Here is a 21679-nt window from a genome sequence, read left to right as displayed (position 1 = left end):
AGTGCTCTTTCCTACTTGGAGTCTTGCTACTTTGGGGGGGACACCAGCAGCTGTGAGCCTGGTGATGGTGGTGGTTTGTGTATGAGTCATTATGTTTCTTTGCACACCTGAGGAATGTCAGTTCCCATTGCCCACTGCAGGGAGTAGTGCCTCTGCTAACCCTCAGCTGCTTGACTTTAGGAAGTGTTTGCTGACTTGTTCAGGGAAATGGCAGTGTCATCAACCATCAGAGAGCCAGTGCTTACAGTGACCGCTTCCTAACCACGTAATTACTATGCATCTTTCCAGGTTTCCTGGAAGACTCACAAATAATGTTGCATCTCTCCTGACTCCTGGCTGTCTCACCAGGTGTTGGCAGGTGTGAGGTAGACTCAAGAGAAGAGAGCCTCCAGCTTCCTGCTTGTCCTACCTTGGTGACCTGGGAAAGTGCCTGGGAGGGTTTAGAACCGATATAACCTTTTTGGAGCAAAGGGAGCACTCATGGGGGTGGAGGGACAGCTAGCTGCAGAGGCAGCAACAAGCTGTACCTGGTATGCGTTGGTCCACACTGTGCAGGAACTGATCTCACCCCCTGAGTGCTCAGGGAGCACGGACTCGGGCAGGAGTGAGGATTGCTCTTTGCAGGAAAAGGGAAGTCAGCCTCACCCCTGCTCAGGTTTTCTTCCCTTGCAGTAGAGAATTCCAAGAAGAGGCAAAAGAGTAAAGTAAATAGTTTTATTTGAATAGTTTCATTCAAAGAAATTTAGTGGAGTAGGAGAGGAGAGCAAGTGAGCAAGGGAGAGAGGAAAAGATAGTGAGAAAAAGAGAGCGAACAAGACACACAAAGATGGAGGGAGAAAAACCCACAGAATGACAGAAGACAGACAGACAGACAGACAGATGTTCAAGAGAGAACCCTGGCTTCCTAGAGGGAAGAAGCGCAGTGTACCAGTGCACACACCTCAGAGATGGAGGTGAATCAGATTGAGAATGTGTCCCACATGTCTCTACAAGGCTGACTTAATTTATTTCAGCTGTGTGCAAGGCAAATACCCTACCCGCTGTGCTATCACTTCAGCTCCCCCCAACGCTCCCCCTTTTGATTCCTCTGCCCCACGCCCACGGCAGAGCTACCCCTGGCGTATTCGATATGCTAAAAACAACAAATCTCACAATGGAGACATTACTGGTACCCGCTTGAACAAACTGATGAGCAATGGGATGACGGTGACGGTGATCTCCAAACTGGTGTATTTCTGGTTTATTTAAGATACGTGTATACCCCTCCCCATAGGATGGGAGAAACTGACCACATGTCAGTGCTGGGGATTGAACCAGGGTCAGAGGGATGCAAGTGCCTTAACAACCCTGTACTACCTCTTGCACCCTCCACATTTTTTCATAGTGATTACCTTATGTTTGGGATCCCTGCTTTCTTCCCTGGAAAGGTACTTGGAAAATTATGAGCCCTCACCTGTCGCCCCGCACGTACTTATTCTAATAAACATGGACGAGATACATACTTATCTTAATAAGCGTATGTGCCAGATGCCGTTCAAAGCGCTTTTCAGAATATTGTTTATAGATCTAACAACTACTGAGTCAGGTACCATCACTATCCCCACTTTGTTCAGTCACTGGCCCAAAGGCACAGCTCCAGGCCTAAGTCCTCGATCGCCACATGACAGTTTCTGAAGCTGCCAGGGGCAGGGCCCCTGTTTGGAGTCCTGGTTGTCACGAGATGGCTGGGACAGCGTTGGACAGTGGCGTGGGGGCGCGGGGTGCTGGTGGGCGGGGGGGAAGGGATGCACACGGACGCTGCAGCAGCAGCACCGCGTGCCCAAAGGGAGGGAGCGTGACGGCTGCGCACGCGCACGCGCCGCCACTTCCGGCCACGCCCCCGGCCCGCCGCCGCGCGTTCGCGCTGGGGAAGTTTGTCCCGGGCGCCGCGCCGTCTCCCCGCCCGCGCCGCTGCCATGGCGGCGGCTCCGCCGCTCTCCAAGGCCGAGTACCTGAAGCGGTACCTGTCGGGGCCCGAGGCCGGCGCCCACGGGGGGCCCGAGGCCGGCCGCAAGCGCCGCAAGAAGCGCCCGAAGCCTGTCGGCGCCGGCGGCAAGGGGTGAGCGGTCGGCGCGCGAGCGGGGCGCGCGGGGCCGGGCCGGGCGGGGCCGGGGCCGGGGCCCGGGGTCGGGGGTGAGGCCGGGCCGGGGGGGCCCGGGCGGGGGTCGGGGGCCCGGCCGTGCCTTGGGGGCGCCCCCGAAGGTCCCGGGAGCGCGCGGCCGTGGGGGTCGGGCCGGCCCTCGCGGCCTGTTGCCGCCTCCTTCCCCCGACCCCGGGCCGGGACCCCCTCCCGGGCGGTGCTCGGGACCCCTCCCCGCGCGCCCCAGGGTGCCCGGAACGTGCCCGGAACCCCCGAAACGGGCTCTAGGACCCCGGACGGACGCGGCTCAGACCCCAGTTCTCTGCCCGGGCCAGGCGGCTACGGCCTCGGGATGAATGAATGCAAGTGACGGGCGACCCCCAGGAGCTGCGCGTTGCGGCCGAGGGCGGAGAGCGGGCTGCAGAGAGGGAGAAGAGAGGCCGGGAAAGATCTTTGCCCCCAGCTCCCCGAGCACCGTCCTGGGAGCCTCCTTGCGGGCGCGAGGCCAGGCTGCACGACCGCGCTGGAGTTTCGGTCCTTCAAAGCCACCTGGTCTGTGTGTGCTTGGTGAGGGGGCCCGAGGACGCTGGAACGCCGCAAAGCTGCATCGCAAAGCTGCATCGTTCCAAAGAACTGTAAATTAGACCCCACGTCTGATTAGTCTGACCCAGCTTGTAGTTTGAGTCTATCTTTTTTGGTTTTTGCACCACATCCGGCCATGCTCAGGGCTGACTCCTGGCTCCGTGCTCAGTGATCACACTCCAGGGCCCTCCGGGGTGCAGGGAACTAACCCGAGGCCATCATCATGTACAAGGCAAGCCCCTTCCCTGCTGTACTACATACCACTCGGGCCCCAAGTTGGTTCTTTCTTATATTACTCTCGCTTTCTATCTCCCTGCCCCTCTCACTGACGGGGACTTGGAGGGCTGGTCCAGGTAGTAAAAATACTCTGGTTTTAATTCTTTTTTTTTTTTTCTTTTTGGGTCACATCCAGCAGTGCACAGGCTCTGCACTCAGGAATTACTCCTGGCGGTGCTGGGGGACCATATGGGATGCTGGGAATCGAACCCGGGTCGACCGTGTGCAAGGCAAACGCCCTACCCACTGTGCTGTCGCTCCAGCCCCAGTAAAAATAGTCTGGGGCAACACAGATCTGCTTTGGGTTCTTTCCTTGCTGTCCACCTGTGTGGGCGGTGTCACCTGGGGCATGGTGATTTACCTCCACACCTGGGCTTGTGCATTTTCAGATTCGAGTAATACCAGAGAATATCACAGTATTAAGTAGCAGTTGTGAACTCGCCTTTGTGGCAGTCTTTGTCACTTGGAATTCCCCGTTTTTATCCTTGCAGCCAACATTATTCGGATGCTTCCCAGGCCAGTGATTGCCGGTGCTGAGGATTCGGGCTGGCTGGGAAAGGCAGGGCCTTCCTGACAAAGCTTGTGATTTAATGGGGATAGCCAAATAATTACACGGTGAATTGATTTGTGACAAATGGTGAGACTATTTCAAGAGTATGCAGGTGGGGTCATAAGTAGTGTGGCAGGAAATGATATGTATGCATGATAGGCCCCTGCGAGGACCCGAAGAATGGGTCCGAATTTCCCAGTCAATAGGGAGAAGAGTTGGGCAGGTGGGAGAAGGTGTTGTGTACGTGAACTCTGAGAGTAAGGAATTTGGACAACTGCAGGTACCACAAGACCACAGGGAAGGGGTGGGGGCGTCAAGATGAAGTCCACGTGGGGCAGGATGAGGTTGATTTGTATTAATGTTGTCTGGTGTTGCGCTGTATCCTAAGACCCTTTTGTATGTGGGTAGGCCATTATCCAATATTGAGTTTCCCTTCTTAATCTGCTATTTCACATCTAGGATGCGGATTGTGGATGACGATGTGAGCTGGTCATCAATTTCCGCCACGAAACTGGAGAAGGAAGAAGAGGAAGACGATGGAGATTTGCCTGTGGTATATGTCTTTGGTGACTGGGACTTGCACTCAGCTGCCTCTGCAGGGGAGAGTTTTAGGGGGCTGCTGAGTTATTTTTAAATAGCCATTTTTTGTGCTGGAGTGATAGCACAGTCAGTGGGCCAATTCGCCTTGCTCTTGGCTGGCTCAGGTCTGATCCCTGGCTCCCTTACGGTTCCCTGAGCCCCGCTAGGAGCAGTCCCGGAGTGAGGAGCCAGGAGTAAGCCACACGGTGGCCCCCAAACAAACAAATGAAACAGCCGTCTTTGTTTGTGGAGTGTCCTGTCAGCCTGAAGAGGGGCGGGAGGCCTCGGCCTCAGCGCAGAGCTGCAACCAGAATGGACCCTGCTTCCATGGGCTGACATCAGCTTTAGAAACAGTGCTCAGGGTCAGCTTTGTTTACTCTGGTTTTTCAAGTGTTCCTTTAAAGATTCCTGGCGCACAGGATCACCTTCAGCTTCGACCCCACTGGGTCATGATCACCATCGAGTCCTTGGACTGGCGGGTCTCTTTCCTTCAGGTCAGCTGATGCGCTTGTTCCCAGCCTCCCTCGGGGGCTGTAGGTCCTTCTTGCTCACGGACTGTCTGGCGCACTGCGGAGAGGCTTCCTGTCAGTGGATTTTATTTGGGATCTTTTATATGGACTCCTGAACTTCTTTTGTGGAATGCTCTTGTCACCTTTATGATTTATTTCACTTCTGTTTGTTATTTTTTTTGTCACACTACTGGGTTTGTTCTTTATTTATTCCCACCCTCCCTTCCTTTTTCTTCTTACTTTTGGGCCATACCTGCAGTGCTCAAGCCTTACTGCTGGCTCTGTGCACGGATCACTCCTGGTGGTGCTTGGGGGACTGTATTGCGGGCCTGGGGAGTGAATACTTGGGGTCAGCCATATACCAGCAAGCTTCTTAGCCCCGATACTCTGTTTTGTGTGTTTGTTTTTTGGGCCATACCTGGCCGTGCTTGGGAATTAATCCTGGCTCTTTGCTCAGGGTTCATTCCTGCTGGGGCCCGGGGGACCCTTTGGAATGCCGGAGATCAAATCCCAGTTGGCTCTGTGCAAGGCAGGAGCCCTGGGTTTGATCCCTGGCACCACATGATTGTCCCAGTTGTGCCAGAAGTAGCCCTTGAGTGACACAAATAATAAAAGGAAGTTTGTCATGTGGAAAGGGAATTCATTAGAGCAGAGGTCAGGACTGGGACATATGAAAAGAGGTCAGGGAAAGGTAGTTTTGGGTTCAGTAAAATCAAGAACTTTTTTATAGTGCCCTGCTTATACTGGACCGCCCTATAACTGAGTGAGTGAATTAGGGTTCCCATCAAGGGGCAAACTGAATGAAGGATAATCCCTCAGGGGTACCATAGGGAAGCGTCAAGGTTTGCTTGAGAGTTTGGGTGATATGAAATGTGGTTTTATCCCCTAAAATCAGAATTAAGAGGATCCCCTAAAGATCCTCTTAATTCTGTGTACATCATAGTAACTTTTTTCTTTTGGTCTCAACATTTGTATCATACTTCCTCACTCAATTATATTTATGATCATTTTTTTATTTCAGGGCAATTTTGTTACCAATTAATTAAAAAGCCCCAAGGGTTTAATTGTTTGAAATAGTAGCGCCTGTTGGCTGCGTTCAGAAAATCTGCTGCTCCAGCTTCCTCCAATCTGAAGGTTTCCTAAAGCGCCTGGAGCCCTGGGTCAGTGTCAGGCAGGGCACGCCCTGCTCGATTGCAGAAGAGTCAGGGGTGAGAGGGTTTATCTTGGATTCAAGGGCCACCTAGCAGGGGGCTACAAAGGTTTGCAGTGCAAGTGCCTGGTGAAGGGAGTCTGACTAGCCGAGAACTACCTTCCGGGAAACCATCTAAGCAGCTCTCAGGAGTCCGTGGAGCAAACGTGGCTCAGGCCCGTTTCTTTCTTGGTTTTTTTTTTTTTTTTTTCCCCGATTTTTGGGTCACACCCAGTGATTCACAGGGGTTCCTCCTGGCTCTGCACTCAAGAATCACTCCTGGTGGTGCTCAGGGGACCATATGGGATGCTGGGAATCGAACCCGGGTCGGATGCGTGCAAGGCAAATGCCCTAATGCGTTGTGCTATCGCTCCAGCCCCCTGCTGCCCGTTTTCTCTCAGACGTTCAGTCTGCCGTGGAGAGCAGGAAGGGGAATGGCCGGGATCACGGGGCAGGGCCGTGATTCTCCTCGACTGCATCCTGTGGAGCCCTCAGTGCATGTGCTCAACCCCCCAGGTGGCTGAATTTGTGGACGAGCGGCCGGAAGAGGTCAAGCAGATGGAAGTCTTCCGCTCCAGTGCCAAGTGGAAGCTTCTGGGAGGTGAGCGGCGGCGGCTGTCTTGTCCAGGGGGGCCTGCTTTTCTCTTCTCGCCTCTTCTCTGAGAGTGGGGCCTGGCCTACTTGGGCCTGTCATTGATCCCCAGAAAAGAATTCAGACCTTCTTCAGAGGTCATAACGCCTGGGGATTGCAAGCGTAGGGCCGGGCGACCGCTTTCTCTCGCATGCTGGAGTTGGGGTTGCAGGCCAGGGAGTGGTTGGGGGGCATCGCAGCGCCTGCTCCTCCCGGGCCTGCAGTAGGGTGTGCAGGACAGAGGCCGGACTCTGGGGCAGTCACCAGACTTTGAAGAACAGGCGTGGAGCCTTCAGCAGTGGCTCTTCTCCCAGAGGGGAGTGACTGGTGGGGGGCAGGCCAGTGGCTCGCAGCCCTGTCATTTGAGTCAGTCACAGCGCTTGCTCTTCCTGTTGCTCACTCCCAGCATCCCCCTCGGCTAATCAGGTTCCTATTGAAGGCGTATTTTGAGGTTTTGAGAATTGGATTAAGGGCATTTTGTCTTGCTGAGATTCCCTATGCCCAGCATGGGGAAGTTCAATTCTTAAATATTGTTGAGTTGTTGAGTGGCGTTGAGTGGCGAATAGTCATTTGATTTTTGTAGTCTGCTGCTCCTTGTTAATCACTTTTTTCCTAATGCTATTCTATTTTTATTTTTGTTGGGTTTTTTTTGGGGGGGGTCCACACCTGGCAGTGCTCTACAGGACTTTCTCCTGGCTCTGCTCAGGGGTCACTCCTGGTGGGCTCAAGGGACCACATGGGGTGCTGGGGATTGAACCCGGGTTGGCCTTTGATACCGTCTCTCTCATCCCTAAATGCTGTTTTTAAAACATTTTCTTTTTGTTTATTTTTGGTGTTTGGGCCACAACCGCAATGCTTGGGGCATACTTACTCCTTGCTCAGTGCCCAGGGATCATTCTTGGTGGTGCTGGTAGCAGAGCCATTAAGGCAGGGCAAACACTCTACCCCCCGTTCTATCTCTAGCCTTTTTTGCTAGATCATTCCTTGAGGCTTAACTGTCATGTCCCCATCACTGTGGCCTGGTTGGGAGGGTTGGTAGGGCCGCCGTCCTGCTTGGCTTCTGTGTGGCCCGGGGGCACATGCAAGCATCTTGCTCCCTGTTTTCATCCTTGCAGAAATAAAACTGGATTTCAGGGTAGTTTCTCCTTTTCTGGGGAGCCAGGGGGTGGGGGTGGAAGCAGCTCACCTATGGGTGCTCAGGGATTACTCTGGGCTCTGTGCTCAGGGTGCCTGGGATCGACCCTGGGTCTGCCGCATGCAAGGCATGTGCCCTGCTCACTGTTTTGTTTCTCTGGCCCCTCTGATTAGTTTTGGGGGGCGGGTGCTACTGGGACATTGTGGGAAGCTCCGGGTGCTGGGGGTGAACAGTGCGTTTGTAGGAACCTGACTCTGCTGTTTGGTTTAAGGCCAGAAGGAAGAGCTGCTCTCAGAAAGACAGTCCCAGCAAGAGGCCCTGGGTTCGTCTTCTAAGGATTGTCTCCACGACACGCCGGATCCTTCTCCCCAGAGGACCCGTCACGACACCCCGGACCCTTCTCCCCCCCGGAGGGGCCGTCACGACACCCCGGACCCTTCTCCCCCCCGGAGGGGCCGTCACGACACCCCAGACCCTTCTCCCCCCCGGAGGGGCCGTCACGACACCCCAGACCCTTCTCCCCCTCGGAGAGGCCGTCATGACACCCCAGACCCTTCTCCTCCCCAGAGGGGCCGTCATGACACCCCAGACCCTTCTCCCCCCAGGAGGGGCCGTCATGACACCCCAGACCCTTCTCCCCCCCGGAGGGGCCGTCATGACACCCCAGACCCTTCTCCCCCTCGGAGGTCCCGTCACGACACCCCGGACTCTTCTCCCCGCCGGAAGCCTCATCATCATGCTTCAGGTGTACCCCCTCAGAGGGCCCGTCGTTCCACACCAGACCTGTCCCCTCCTAGGAGGGCGCGTCCCAGCCCCCCCGAAACATCCCTGTCTGGAAGGACTCATGGCTGCTCGGACACGGCCCAGCACAGGAAAGCTCACCACGGCTCTCGGGACCTGGACCCAAGTGCCCCTCATTCATTGACCAAAGCCCAGAGCACCAGAGCTCCAGAAAGAACCTCTAGCAAACACGACTCCAGCACAGACCTGTCCCCTCCCCGGAAAAAGCAAGCCAAGACCCACTATGCAGGTGAGCATGACAGTGTGAAAGGGGAGCGTCTCCTCAGGAGGACATGGCTCCTCAGGGGCTTGCCTTTGGCCCTCCGCTTGTCTCAGGTTCCTGTGCTCTTAAGAAAGGCGTGGAGAAATTGCACAGGCAGGAGGGAGGTGGTGAGCATTAGAAATGTAGAGTGCAGGTTCTAATAGACCCTTTTGTATTTTCTCCCTATCTCATATGAGAGATAAACACGTAGGTGTTTGTTACAGCAGCTTTAAAATGCTCACAAATATGGGGCTGGATACAGCACAGCAGCTTTGCGTGCAGTGACTTGGGTTCAGTCCCTGACACCCCGTCTGGTCTCCCCATCAGGAGTGATTCCTGAGCTCAGAGCCAGGAGCAAGTCCTTGAGCACTGCCAGATATTTAAAAAAAAAAAAAATTGAGTCCATCTTTGATCTCTAGGACCTACACACACACACACACACACACACACACACACACACACACACACACACACACACACACACACACACACACACACACACACACACACACACACACACACACACACGTCCAGCATGTTCAGGATTTCCTTCTGTCTCAGTGTCCAGGGCTGATTCCTGGTGGGGCTTGGCGGACCGTATATGATTCCGGGAATTGGTCAGCTGCAAGGCAAGCACCCTAACTGCTGTACTATCATTGTGGCTCTGGGACTTTCAGTTTTTATTTCATTATTTATTTATTTATTTATTTCCTTTTTGGGTCACACCCAGCGATGCACAGGGGTTTCTCCTGGCCGTACACTCAGGAATTTCCCCTGGTGGCGCTCAGGGGACCATATGGGATGCTGGGAATCGAACCCGGGTCAGCCGCATGCAAGGCAAACTCCCTACCCGCTGTGCTATCAGTCCAGCCCCATCATTACTTATTTATTGCCTTAGATTTTTTTTTTTTAACTTTCAATTTTGAATTTGGCCCAAGGATATCAGAATCTATTCTGCAAAGCTTAAGTAAGGCCCCTTCCCCAGGTCAGTGTGCAGGTGGTGTGGCCCATTCTCTGTGGGTAAGTGTGGCAGGCATGTAGGGTCACATCAGACAGTGACAGGGACTTGGCACTGGAACCCCAACTCCTCTCTTTGTCTAGTGACTTTATTTCATTTTTTAAAAGATTTTATTTTCAAAGAGTTGTTCGCAGTAATTCATTACATTCCATATTTCAACGCCAGTCCCACCACTATTTCATCTTCCCACCACTATTACACCTTTTCACCACCATTATTTTGAGTTTTTCCACCACTACCCAGACCTACCTCAAAGGCAGATGCTAATTTATTTTGTACTGTTTGTTATGAGTAATTGACTCAAAGTGATTCAAAAAGGTTTCCTTAGAGGAAAGTGTGAAAATTATTGTATCTCATCTTGGAGCCATTAAGCTTCTGTATTAGAGATCATTAACATGTCCTTAGTATTTCATTTTATTTTTAAAATCATTCTTTTTCTCCCTATCAGCTTTGTTTAACTCCTTTTTAAAAAAAATTATTGTTTTAAGAGCAGTTTTAGAATGTTTACAAGAGAACGGTGCAGAAAATTGAGTTTCTGCCACCTCGCCCCCATACTCCCCAGTCTTCAGCCACAACGTGTGACTTCATATACTATTCCTGTCTTGGATTACTGTGGTGCATGTGTCCTGTATTGCCACACTAGCATTCCCTGCATCATACAGCACTGTTGGTTTTGACAAATTCCCACTCGTGTGTCCGCCATGGCAGTCTGGTTCGAGTAGCTGCCCTGCCTGGTGCATTCTCCTTTTCTGCATTCCTCCATCCTTCCTGCTCCCGACTTCCAGAGTTGTACCAGACATGGCTCTTCCCCGCTGTTCCCCGTATTTAAGTCCGTGATCCTTCTTCCCGGGAGGAAACAGTCTTCCCCAAGGCTTAGAGACTGTAGTCTCAGGTTTCCGGGCTTTGCCCTGAGCCCCAGGAATCCACCTAAACTCTTTGCCTGGGGCACCTCAGTGTCTCCAGTGGGACGTAGGACCGCTTCTTCCTCCTCCAGTGCGTAAACCAAGCCCAGGGCGCCAGGATTCCGATTCTGATCTGTCTCCTCCACGGAACCGACCCCGGCCGCAGAGCTCCGACTCTGACCTCTCCCCGCCAAGGAGGAAGCGGAGGGCCAGCTCTTCTGATTCGGATCTGTCTCCGCCCCGAAGGAGTCAGCCTCGGGGAAAGAAGGTAGGGTCCTGCCAGGTCCTGCCAATGAGCCCCTGAGCCCTCAGAGGGAGTGGTGACGCCAGAAGCCCATGCTAGTGACTCTAGTTCCAAAGAGTCTTCTTTAGAGTCTTCTCCTCCTTGCTGAAAGCAGAATCGCCTCTACCCCGGGCCCGGTGCAGTTGCAAATTCCAAATTTCCTCATTGACTTCTGCTTGGGTCTCCTCCAATTCTCCTTCAAGGCGGGAGAGTTAGTTGGGGGCGGGGGTTTAAGTGCTTGCCCTCCAGGTGGCCAACTGCATTTGGTTCCCCTCGACACCAACAGTGATCCCTGAGCACAGATCCAGGATTAAGCCCTGCAGAGCTACCAGGAAGGCCCCTAAAAACAAAACAAAACAGAAGCAGAACGATCGGGCCTGCAGTGTGCACGTTCGATTCCTGTAGTCTCCTCGGGGACTCCTGGATGCAGCCCCCTATTAGCCCGTGCAGTGTGGACGAGCCTGTCGCCAGCTCGGGACCTGGGGTTCTTCTCTTTGGGGGAACAAATGAGGTTGTGTCTCACAGCGCCTCAGTTTTACATGTCTCTGTAGTCCATGGCCTCTTTCAGCTGAGCTGGCCTAAGGAAAATCAGAGTCTACTGTCTCTCCTCTTTGTGAGTTGGCCTGCCTTCCTGACAGAGTGTAGGGAACGGTTTCACTTGGCCGTTTTTTGTCGTTACCCTGAAATATGTGCATGATGGAAGATGGTGAGTCCTGCTTGCGCCTGTGCCTCAGTGTACCCTTGATCAGTGTGCTTCCTGCATGCTGAGCGCTCAGTGCTGGTCTCTGACCCAGCGCCTTGAGTGTGAGTCTTCACACATATGCTCTATCTGCTGAGAATCCAGCAACACAGATGCTGAACTTCCCGTAAGATTGTGTGGGTTTGTGCTCCTGTTTCCTCCCAAACCGTGGAATTCAGCTGTTTTCTTTTCTGTGTTGTGGCTCTGGAGGCGATGGTGAGAATGTAAGTCAGAGTCCTGGGCTTAGCGGTTGCAGATGCTCAGACAGCAGTGACACCCCTCCCTGTGTGTCCCAACGCGGCCTGTTGTCTCATTAATGCTGGATGCTCCCTTCTCCACTGCCCAGGCTGCTCACATGTATTCTGGAGCTAAAACGGGGCTGGTGTTAACAGACATACAGCAGGAAGAGCAGGAGCTCAGGAAACGGGACCGAGACACTGTGGCACTTGAAGGTAAAACGTGGGAAAGTTAGAGACAGTTGTGGTTGAGACAGTGTGGCTCTTCCTGTTACTGTTACAATGTAGCTGATTATTCCTTATGCCTACTTCTGTTATGTTGCTGTTGTTTTGGGGGCCACCCCCAGCACTGCTTGAGGGCCATTCCCAGCTTGGGGCTTGTGTTGCACCCGGGTCTCCTGTCTGCAAAGCAAGTGCCTCAGCCATTTGCGCTATCTCCCTGGCCCGGACCTTAGCGTTCAGACTTTTCTATCAGATCTCAGCTCTAGTTTTATGAACTGCTTGGACTTTTTCGTTGTTCTTGCTTTGGGGCCACATCCTGCCATGCTCAGGGCTTACTGCTGGCTCTGTGCTTAGGGATCTCTCCTGGTGGGGTTTGGGGACCATATGGGGTGCCAGGGTTTGAACCCGGGTCGACCACATGCAAGGCAAGCGCCCTGTCCGCTGTATTATCTCTCCGGCCCCTGATTATTTTACTTTTCAGAGGGTCTTTTCCATCTTGAAAAACTAGTAGTTTTCAGGCGCCTCAGCAATATACACTTAGATATTGGTTGGGACAAACTGCGGTCCGGCCACAGAGCTTGTTACCCACCATCAAAACCCCAAATTGGATTTCACCAGTTAGGTAGTTTGGATTCTGATACTCAGAGTTTATTTATTTGATTTTATTTCCGAGGCAGGCTCCCCCGAGGGGACCCTGTACTGGGCCCCCTGCCCGCCCCCCCCCCCCCCCCCGATTCTCTGGCCAGCCAAGCTGGTGGTTCAGTGCAAGGACCCAAGGATGGGACCCAAGGATGCAGCCTGTGGACCTGGGGGTTAGCCAGGTCACCCCAGATTGCTGAGGGCTTCTGGAGCTGCCCTCAGCGATACTTGGGAGAACCTTATGGGGTCAGGGACTGAAACAAACTGGATCAGAATAAAACTTTTTTTCCCCCTTTGCAGCTGAATTCCAACATGCTGAAACTGTATTTCGAGATAAATCTGGTCGCAAGAGAAATTTGAAACTGGAACGTTTAGAGCAAAGGAAAAAAGCAGAGAAGGACTCAGAGAGAGATGAGCTATATGCCCAGTGGGGGAAAGGGTAAGAGAGCTCCAGGGGAGCGGAGTCAGGCTGCAGGCCGGGAGGGAGGCCAGCTGGGAGGAAGGGCAGGTTTCGGGCCTGGGACAAAGTGCTCTTTCCTCTTCTGACCCGCGAGGCAGTGCTCTGGGCTCTTTGCAGGAGCCTGGTGTCCCCCTCAGGTGGGGCCCACTCCACACTCCCATTACTATTCCCGGCTGTCCCTGTCCCTTTGGGGCCATGCTAGTGAGTGGAGAGTCTGCTTGTGGGGCATCGTGGTCCTCCCCCTCAGCGTGAGGGGGGACTTGGTGCTGCAGCAGACGCGCCTGGTTTCTTCTGCCCAGGCTGGTCCAGAGCCGGCAGCAGCAGCAAAATGTGGAGGATGCCATGAAGGAGATGCAGAAGCCTCTGGCCCGCTACATTGATGATGAAGATCTGGACCGGATGCTGAGAGAACAAGAGAGAGAGGGCGACCCCATGGCCAACTTCATCAAGAAGAATAAGGCCAAGGAAAGCAAGAGTAAGAAAGGTGAGCTTTCTGGACTCCGTCGAGGGAGGGGGAGGGACTTCCCCGAAGAGAGTGCGTCATTCGGGTGCCTGCTCAGCCACACACAGGGCTTTGCTGCCTTTTTATGTCCTGATGTCCGGGAGTCTAGGTTTGACTCACAGGAGAGGCTGCTGCCTGGGTTTCCCCTGCTGTATTGAGTGGAGTCCCAGGTAACCGTTTTTGCTTCTCCCCTCAGCGAGACCCCGCTACAGCGGCCCGGCACCTCCCCCCAACAGATTCAATATCTGGCCTGGATATCGCTGGGACGGCGTGGACAGGTGAGCCCGAGTGTTCCCTGCGTTCCTGTCTCTCTGGCCCTGCCCTCCCCTGCTCCTTGTGACGTCACGCGACACGCTTACACGCTGCCTCATTTCGGTTCCTGCTCTCATCACGAGCTCAGTGACCTGCGGTTCGCTCACTTCTGTTACTCAGGCTGTGATTCCCGTGCTCAGGACGCTGCTTCTGCTTCCTTTCCGTCGCGTTCAAAGCTCTGGACAAAACACTGGTGGTTCAGACAGGACGCTCTTTGTTTGACGTGCGTTAGTTTTGTGAGGTGTATTCCTTTGCTTGCATTTAGAGTTGCATAGGGTGTTCTGTGCTCACTTCTGATGATGATCTCTGGGGTTTAGAGGAGCTCAGTGATGGGGGATGGGAGCTTCTCTCTGTGTGCCCTTCAGTGACCCTGCGGCCTCCTCCTCGCTGCCCCTGGACCTCAACCTCGACTCTCACCTCCCAGCCTCTGCCCCTGCTCCTCTCACTGCCTGTCTGTCGTCCTGGGTGAGCTCTTTCCAGCGGGGTGAGAGTCTTCCTGTCCAGGACATGATTCTGGTCACGAGCACATACATTCTTAAGCCTTTTGACCTCAGGACACCTTAGTTCTTGTAAAAATGAGGATCTCAAAAAACTTGACGTATGTTGTTATAGCTGTTAATACTTGCATATCAGAAATTAAACTGAGATGTTAAAAAATGTTCATTGAATAGTTTAAAATAATATCTATGAATGTAATTTCCATGTACATATTTCTTGGGAAGGGCAGAGCTTGTAGCTCTTGGGGACACCTAGCTTAGAGCTTTGGGGTCACTTGTGGCAGTGCTTGGGGGATCATGCAGGGCCAGATCCAGCCCGAGCCTCCTGCACGTGAAGCTTGTGCTCCAGCCCTTTGAATTACTCCCCCAGTCCTGTATATAGCCATCATTTTGGGTTGGGTTGGGTTGGGTTGGGTTTGGGGTCACACTCAGCGGTGCTCAGGGGGCACTCCTGGCCCTGTGTTGAGGGCCCACTCTGGGGGACATCTGCGGTGCAGGAGTGAAACCTGGGCTGGCCATGTGCAAGGCCAGCGCCCTTCCCGCTGTCCTGACCTGCAGCCCCTTGTTACTGCCATACGTTAGAGCAAGATGGCTCTGGGACTGGAGAGGGTGCCCAGTGATAAGAGCCCTTGCTCTGCTTGCACTTGGCCCCAGGTGTTCAATCCCTAGCACCTAAAACAAAACAAAACAAAAACAAACAAAAGAAAAAAACCTATAATTTTTTTTCCCATGTACCTGACTCTTAAATGGATCTTTATCAAACACGTGATCTCACACATTGCTCATTTGGGAAATGCTGGTTTGCCGCCTTTTCCAGGCTCCCCCCGATCGACACGATGCTTCTCTGGGGGCTGCCCCAGCATGCCCTGGAGGTCTGAGGGCCCCTCCTGGAGATTCTCAGCCAGCCGAGCCTCAGTCCATAGAAGGGCTGGGGTGAAGGGCACTGGTCCCGCCACACCTGGGCCCCCCTGCACTCCGGAGGGGCTTGGGGTCTCTGTGGCCACACCCAGTGGTGCTCAGGGCTCCAGGGGATTGAACAGAGATCGCCACGTACAAGCCATATGCTGTAGCCCCTGTGCTATCTCTCCCCTGGTACCTTCATGCCGTATCAAGCAATCATCTTTGATCTGCTGGCAAAAATCTTTAAATAATGGGATGCTGGAGTGTGTGGTAGTGGATATGTGTTTTTCAAAATTCTGATTTGTCATCGAAGGCTTAATTTGGGGGGGGCGGTGCGGGGAATTTTTTCTTTCTTTGGAGTAAGCCACACCAGGCATTGATACTCAGGATTTAAATGCGGGCTTTGCCCTCAGGGCTCACTTCCAGCAGTGCTGGGGGCCCATCTGTGGTACCGAGAACGATCTGATCAGCCACGTGCAAAGCAGGCATAACCCCTATATTCTCTCCCTCATCTCTCTGGCCCCAAATCTTCTTTTCAATAGGGTAACACTGCAGGCTTGGGGGCTCATGGCCATTCTGAGCAGTTCTTGGGCCCAAAATAGGGTGCCTGGGCTTGGTGGTGCCTGTGGGGTTGGGGGGACATCTGGTGCTAGGAGGAACTCAGGGCTTCAAAGATGCTTGCCACGGGTTCTGCCGTGTAGGCTGTTACACCCCCTGCCCCGAGAAAGCTCTTGGCTCTTCCTCATTTTCTCAGTTCTTCTCGGGATGGAGAATGTCGAAGCATTTTACATTTTCCTTTGGTTCATTTCTTGGTTCATGATACACTTAGGAGTGCATTGTTTTTAATTCCAAGCATTTAGGCCCTAGTTTTCTTATTGATTTCCATTTTAATTTTGTCAGAGAATAGATTCTGTAATTGTTTGATCTTTGCAGTTAAGCTATGTCTTTTGGCCTAGCTCTGGTTTAACCATGGTGACTAATTCATTTGTACCAGAAGATAATGTGTGTTATGCAGCTTTTGGGGTCTTGTTGAAATTTTTTGTTTGTTTTAAAAGACAATTTTTGTCGGTTTCACATCTATGGAAAATCTGAGTAGGTAGTGTAAAGAATTCCTGTAGACTCATTCGTTTTCATTACCATCTATTACAGTATCCAGTATGTTCGGGCAAAACCCTAAGAAACCAATTTGATAATGCTAGTGATCAAATTTTATTTGGATTTCACCAATTCTCCCATTTGTGTTTTCTGATCCGTCACAGTTTTTTGGTCTTTGCTTTTTTTCTATGTCACCTTGACAATTTTCTAAAAAATTTTTATTGAATCACTGTGGGATAGAACCTTACAAAGCTGTTCATGTGCAGATTTCACTCACACAGTGTTCCAACACCCATCCCTCCACCAGTGTCCCCAGGTTCCCTCCCATCACCTGCCCCCTCTATGGCAGCCTCTCCCTCTCCCTCTCCCTCACTTATCTCTTTCTCTCTCTCTCCCCCCCCCTCTCCCCCCTCCTCCCTCTCTCTGCTCTCTCCTCTCTCTCCTTTTGGATATGTGTTTTGCTGTACAGATACTGAAGGGTTATCCAGTTTTTCCCTTTACCTACTTTTTTTTTCTTTTTTGGGTCACACCCGGCATTGCACAGGGGTTACTCCTGGCTTATGCATTCAGGAATTACTCCTGGTGGTGCTCAGGGGACCATATGGGATGCTGGGAATTGAACTTGGGTCGGCCGTGTGCAAGGCAAACGCCCTACCCACTGTGCTATTGCTCCCGTCCCTCTCTTTACCTACTCTTAACCCTCAGTTCTCACCCAGCGTGATTATTCCCAGCTATCCCTGTCATACCGGCCCCTTCTCTGTCTTACCTACCCTCCTCCCCACACACGCTTGCGGTTGATTCCAACCATCCTTGACAATTCTTTGAAGTATGGTCAGGAATATTGTGAGTGTTCCTTGGGTCGGGTCAGGTTTGTGTGGTATTTCCAGGGTTAGACTGAGGCTGTGGGTTCTGGGAAAGTTTGCCCCAGTGGTGGCAAAGCCTTCTCATGCTTCACATGAGGGACCTCATACCTTCTCATCATCATCCTGACGTCCCTGCCTGCGTCAGTCATAGTTAGAGTTGCCCGGTTCCCTCTCTTGGGAGGGTTTTTTTTGCCTGTGCTGGCCTCTTCTCTGGATCAATTCACTGAGTTTAGCACACACCCAAAAGGGTTCCTGTGTGTTTTGGCGGGGGGGGGGGGGGTGCATACAACAGTCTTTAACTTTTCCCTTAAGGCAAATTTGTTCTGTTCTCATTTGTCCTGTCAGCTATTGATATCAGCACAGACATGTGTCTTTCATACTTTGGGTTCTAATCCAGTGGCGATAGCCCGGATCATTCCATCCTCTGGCTCTTGGGTGAGCTTTTGGGTGTCCCATGTACCATGGAAATCACTTCCACCCACATACATATATAAACATGGATTCACCCCTCCACGGACATGCGTTCCAGACACCTGATGCTTTCAGCACTGACTGGTCTCGTGGGACCTTTCCTCCTTCGTTAGCTTCAGTTTCTCTCCACACGGAGACCACCCATTCTGCTCACCCTCAAGTGACAGACACGGTCACTAACCAGAGCATGGCGTTTCTCTGTAGTTCTTTATCAGTCCTAGGACCTTCTGTTCTAGCCAGAAGATCACTTTCCCAGCATGACCTTGAGGGTCGGGTCCTTGCGTTAGGTTACTGTTTGCTGACATCTGGGAGAGAGTCAGGTTGGTTCGTCACAGTCTGTGTCTGTCCTTTGATCTCCTGACATCCTGGGGGGTTTTCCTTCTTTTATTTATACTCGAGTTGACTCTTGATGACGTTCGTTCTGTGAGGTCTGACAGCTGCAGGGTCCCTCACCTACCACCCTCTTCTTCCTCTCTTTGCAGTGCAGCACCAGAAGGCACCCCTGTCACAGTTCCCTCTCCTCCACCAGACCCTTCTAACTACCGAGCTGATTTCTGTCCTGTAGTTTCCTCTTTCTGGAATGTCGCATGAATGGAGTTACACAGTAGGAAGCCTCGAGTCTGACTTGTGGCACTTGCATAGTGCATTTAAAATTCATCTGTGTTTCTACATGAATCACTTTTAAAAAAACAACAACATAAGTTTACTTTTTTCTTTTTATCACCAAATTATATTGCACTGTCTAGGTGTACCATAATCTCCCAGTTGAAGAATATTTTAAGTCATTCTATTTTCAGAGATTGTGAATAAAGCTGCAATAAACTTTTGTGTATAGGTGTAAATTTTTTTTTCTTTTTGGGTCACACCCAGCAATGCACAGGGGTCACTCCTGGCTCTGCACTCAGGAATCACCCCTGGCGGTGCTCAGGGGACCATATGGGATGCTGGGATTTGAACCCGGGTCGGCCGCGTGCAAGGCAAACGCCCTACCCACTGTGCTATCACTCCAGCCCCTATAGGTGTAAATTTTTTATTTTCACCGAAAAGACAGTTTTTATTGTTCTGCGGCCACACTCACCTGCTGGGTGCTTGGGGCTTCCTCCTGGTGGTGCCCAGAGGATACATGCCACAGGGGAGCAAACCTCGGCCCCCTGCCCTCGGTGCTCAGCCCTTGCGCTCGTCCAAGAGCTCAGCTGACTTTCTCAGACCTTCAGCTTTTGTGTTGTTGTTTGGGTTTCTTGTTTTTGTTTTTGTTTTTGTTTTTTTGGGGGGGCAGACCCCAGCAGTGCTCAGGACTGCTGCCTCTGCACTCCTGATAGGTTCAGGGTACCAAATGCTGGGGATTGTACCTGGCAAGATTGTGTGTGCCAGGCCAGCCCCCTGCCCACTGTACTCTCTTTCCAGCCCCTCGCCTTTATTCACCTTTTGCTTTGGGTCCCACCTCGTGATGCTCAGGTCTTACTCCTGTCTCTGTGCTCAGGGATCTCTCCCAGCAGGCTTGGGGACACCATGTGGGATGCCAGGGCTCAAACCCAGGTCGGCTCCAGATAAGGCCAGTGCCCTGCCCACCGTACTGTCTCTCCGCTCGCACCTTTATTTTCTTTATTTGGGGGAGGTGTCGGTGCTTACATAAGTGGCCAGGAGCTGAGCAGACAGGACAGCGCATCAGAGCGTACTTCATCTGCTTGCGCCCTGCCGTGTCCTCCGTGACCCTAGGACACGATCTAAACCGGAAAGTCGACACTGACACGATCCTAATGAAGTTAGAGACCTTCTTGCTCCCCTTTCTGGAGACTTACTCGACACGAAGCTCTGTGGGAAGTGCCGCCCTGCGGTCTCTGCCGTTCCTGATGAGAAACCGCCCGACGCTGCCCACCTGCTCCCGTCTCTGTGCCCCTCCCAAGACACACAGCGGGATTCCTGGCTCTTCCTGGCGGCAGCTTTCATTGTTTCCTTCTTGCCTGTGGTTTTTAGCAGCTTGACTCTGATGTATATAGAAATGATTTTATTTGTATTTAACCTTTTTTCTGTGTGTTGAGCTCCTGGATTTGTTACTGTTTTCCATATAGGAGAAATTTGGTTTTTTGTTTGTTCATGTGCTGAGGGACCACTCCTCACGGTATTTGGGGGTCTGTATGCCATGCTGGGGATTGAACTGGGGTCAGCCAAATGCAAGGCCCTACCTCTTTACAACTCTTTGGCCCCCAATAAGGGAAGATTCTAGCTACTTTTTTCCAGTCTGTGTCTGTCTGTCTCTCTCTCTCTTTTCTGCCCCCCCCAATATATTTTTTCCTCTCTCTTCCATTTGCCTATGGGTCCCTGCATGCACCAGGCCAGTTCCTGCTCTCAAACCTCTGCCCTGGAAGGCCCTCACTGTCTGCTGTGCTTCCCAGCCGTCAGGATGAATGCAGGGACCACCTCCTCCATGCTTTTCCTGAACATTCTTGCCTGTTTCCCCATAGGCTAACCCTCCCCCCCACACACATACCTCATTTCATTTCATACCCTGTGCTTATTTCCACCAGAACTTGTGCCTTTTAATTGAATTAACAGAATCACTGATTGTTTAATTGAATTAGCAGAGTAGTTGATTCTGTTGTTTTGGTACAATGGGGAGTCCTGGGACCATGCTTGGAGTACTTGGAGTCTACAAGGAACCAACCTTAGGGCAGTGCTTCTGAGGGGTGGGGGGGCTTCAGGCGCAGGCCCTCACCCGGGCAAGGCATGTGTACAGTTCAGGCCACATTCCTGGTCCTCTGCCCGTCACTGTTTGCTTAAGTGTCCGTCTCCTCCATTTGTCCGCGTCTGTCAGCTTCGAGGGATGGCGTTCCTCGTGGAGCTCCTGACTCATCTCTGTGATTCAGTGCCCCTTGTAAAAGCGGAGTTCACTGAGTGTGTACTGAAGGGGCTGAAGTGTGAGAGGTAGTTCCCAGCCAAGGGGGGGGCCCTGAGAGAGTGCCCGGCAAGAGCAGCTGAGGAGGGTCTGAGCAGGGGTGGCGAGAGGAGGCTGCGCTCCTTCTGTGCCATTGGCTCCGCTGCTGTGTTGCTGTGCCGCCTGCCTCCCCTCCTCACTCCTTACCCTGTGCCCTCTGCTCTCCTCATAAACCGACGCCCGGCTCAGGCTGCCCCTGACGCGTGTGTCTCTTGATTGCAGATCCAACGGGTTCGAGCAGAAGCGCTTTGCCAGGCTTGCCAGCAAGAAGGCGATCGAGGAAATGGCTTATAAGTGGAGTGTGGAGGATATGTAACCATCCGGGGGCCGTGGAGGTGGCCATGGATCGTGCTGGTGAACGTAGGACAGCCTGTTGTCCAGCAGTAACTGTGTCTCGGGTCATAACCGGAGTCCGTGCGTCCCAGCCACCTGTGGAGCGCCAGTTTGCCCACAGAAGAACCGTGCACCTGTTTGGGCCCAGGCTTGGCCCCGAGCGCGCCGGCACACACTGGCACTCGCTGGCCTCCAGGGGGCGCACCGACCCTTCCGTGTCCTGGGTCTGTTCTTGGTCAGGGTTTTCCTTTTGTAATAAAACACGTTTATTTTTTCTAGCTCATTTTCTTACCTGGGTATTCCGTGTCGGGGGAAGATCTCAGGCTTAATGTGCCAGCCTTGGGGTCACGGACCCACTGGGATCTCAGTGGGTGAGAGTTGGATTTTCCACAAATCTGAAAACTGCCCCAGTGATGGATCCTGCCTCTTGGGAAAGAAGACGAATGCCAGCCTGGACTTAAGAGCGGACATGTGTGCTCAGGTGCATGCCCTGTGACAACGTTAGTGGCTAGTTGTCTCGGAAAACCGACTCACTGTAGGGACAAAAATCAAGTGGAAGCTCCACCCCGTAGTGTAGTAGAGACCATTCCCAAAGTCATTGAAGACCTAAACAAAAGATAAAATGTTTGGATTCAATAGAAAAGATTGGAAGAATGACTTTGG

The 21679-nt window shown here is 52.5% G+C and overlaps 1 protein-coding gene across 2 annotated transcripts; it reads left to right on the top strand.

Moving 5' to 3' along the window:
- Positions 1–1886: 1886 nt before the first annotated feature.
- Positions 1887–21294, top strand: BUD13 (BUD13 homolog). Of its 2 annotated transcripts, none has more exons than XM_055133570.1 (10): positions 1887–2098; positions 3987–4080; positions 6321–6405; positions 7842–8600; positions 10625–10800; positions 11901–12006; positions 12952–13090; positions 13411–13595; positions 13810–13891; positions 20906–21294. In XM_055133570.1, the coding sequence occupies exons 1-10, from the start codon at positions 1956–1958 to the stop codon at positions 20997–20999; spliced, it is 1863 nt and encodes a 620-aa protein (XP_054989545.1). In that variant the 5' UTR covers positions 1887–1955; the 3' UTR covers positions 21000–21294. The 2 variants fall into 2 exon arrangements, with proteins under 2 accessions (XP_054989545.1, XP_054989546.1); XM_055133571.1 differs by having other exon boundaries at positions 1958–2098; positions 7847–8600.
- The last annotated feature ends 385 nt before the right edge of the window (positions 21295–21679 follow it).

This window comes from Sorex araneus, chromosome 3 (genome assembly GCF_027595985.1).
Source record: "Sorex araneus isolate mSorAra2 chromosome 3, mSorAra2.pri, whole genome shotgun sequence".
NCBI lineage: Eukaryota > Metazoa > Chordata > Mammalia > Eulipotyphla > Soricidae > Sorex > Sorex araneus.
Note: the sequence above shows the minus strand (reverse complement) of the source record. Positions and strands in the feature narration are given on the sequence as shown.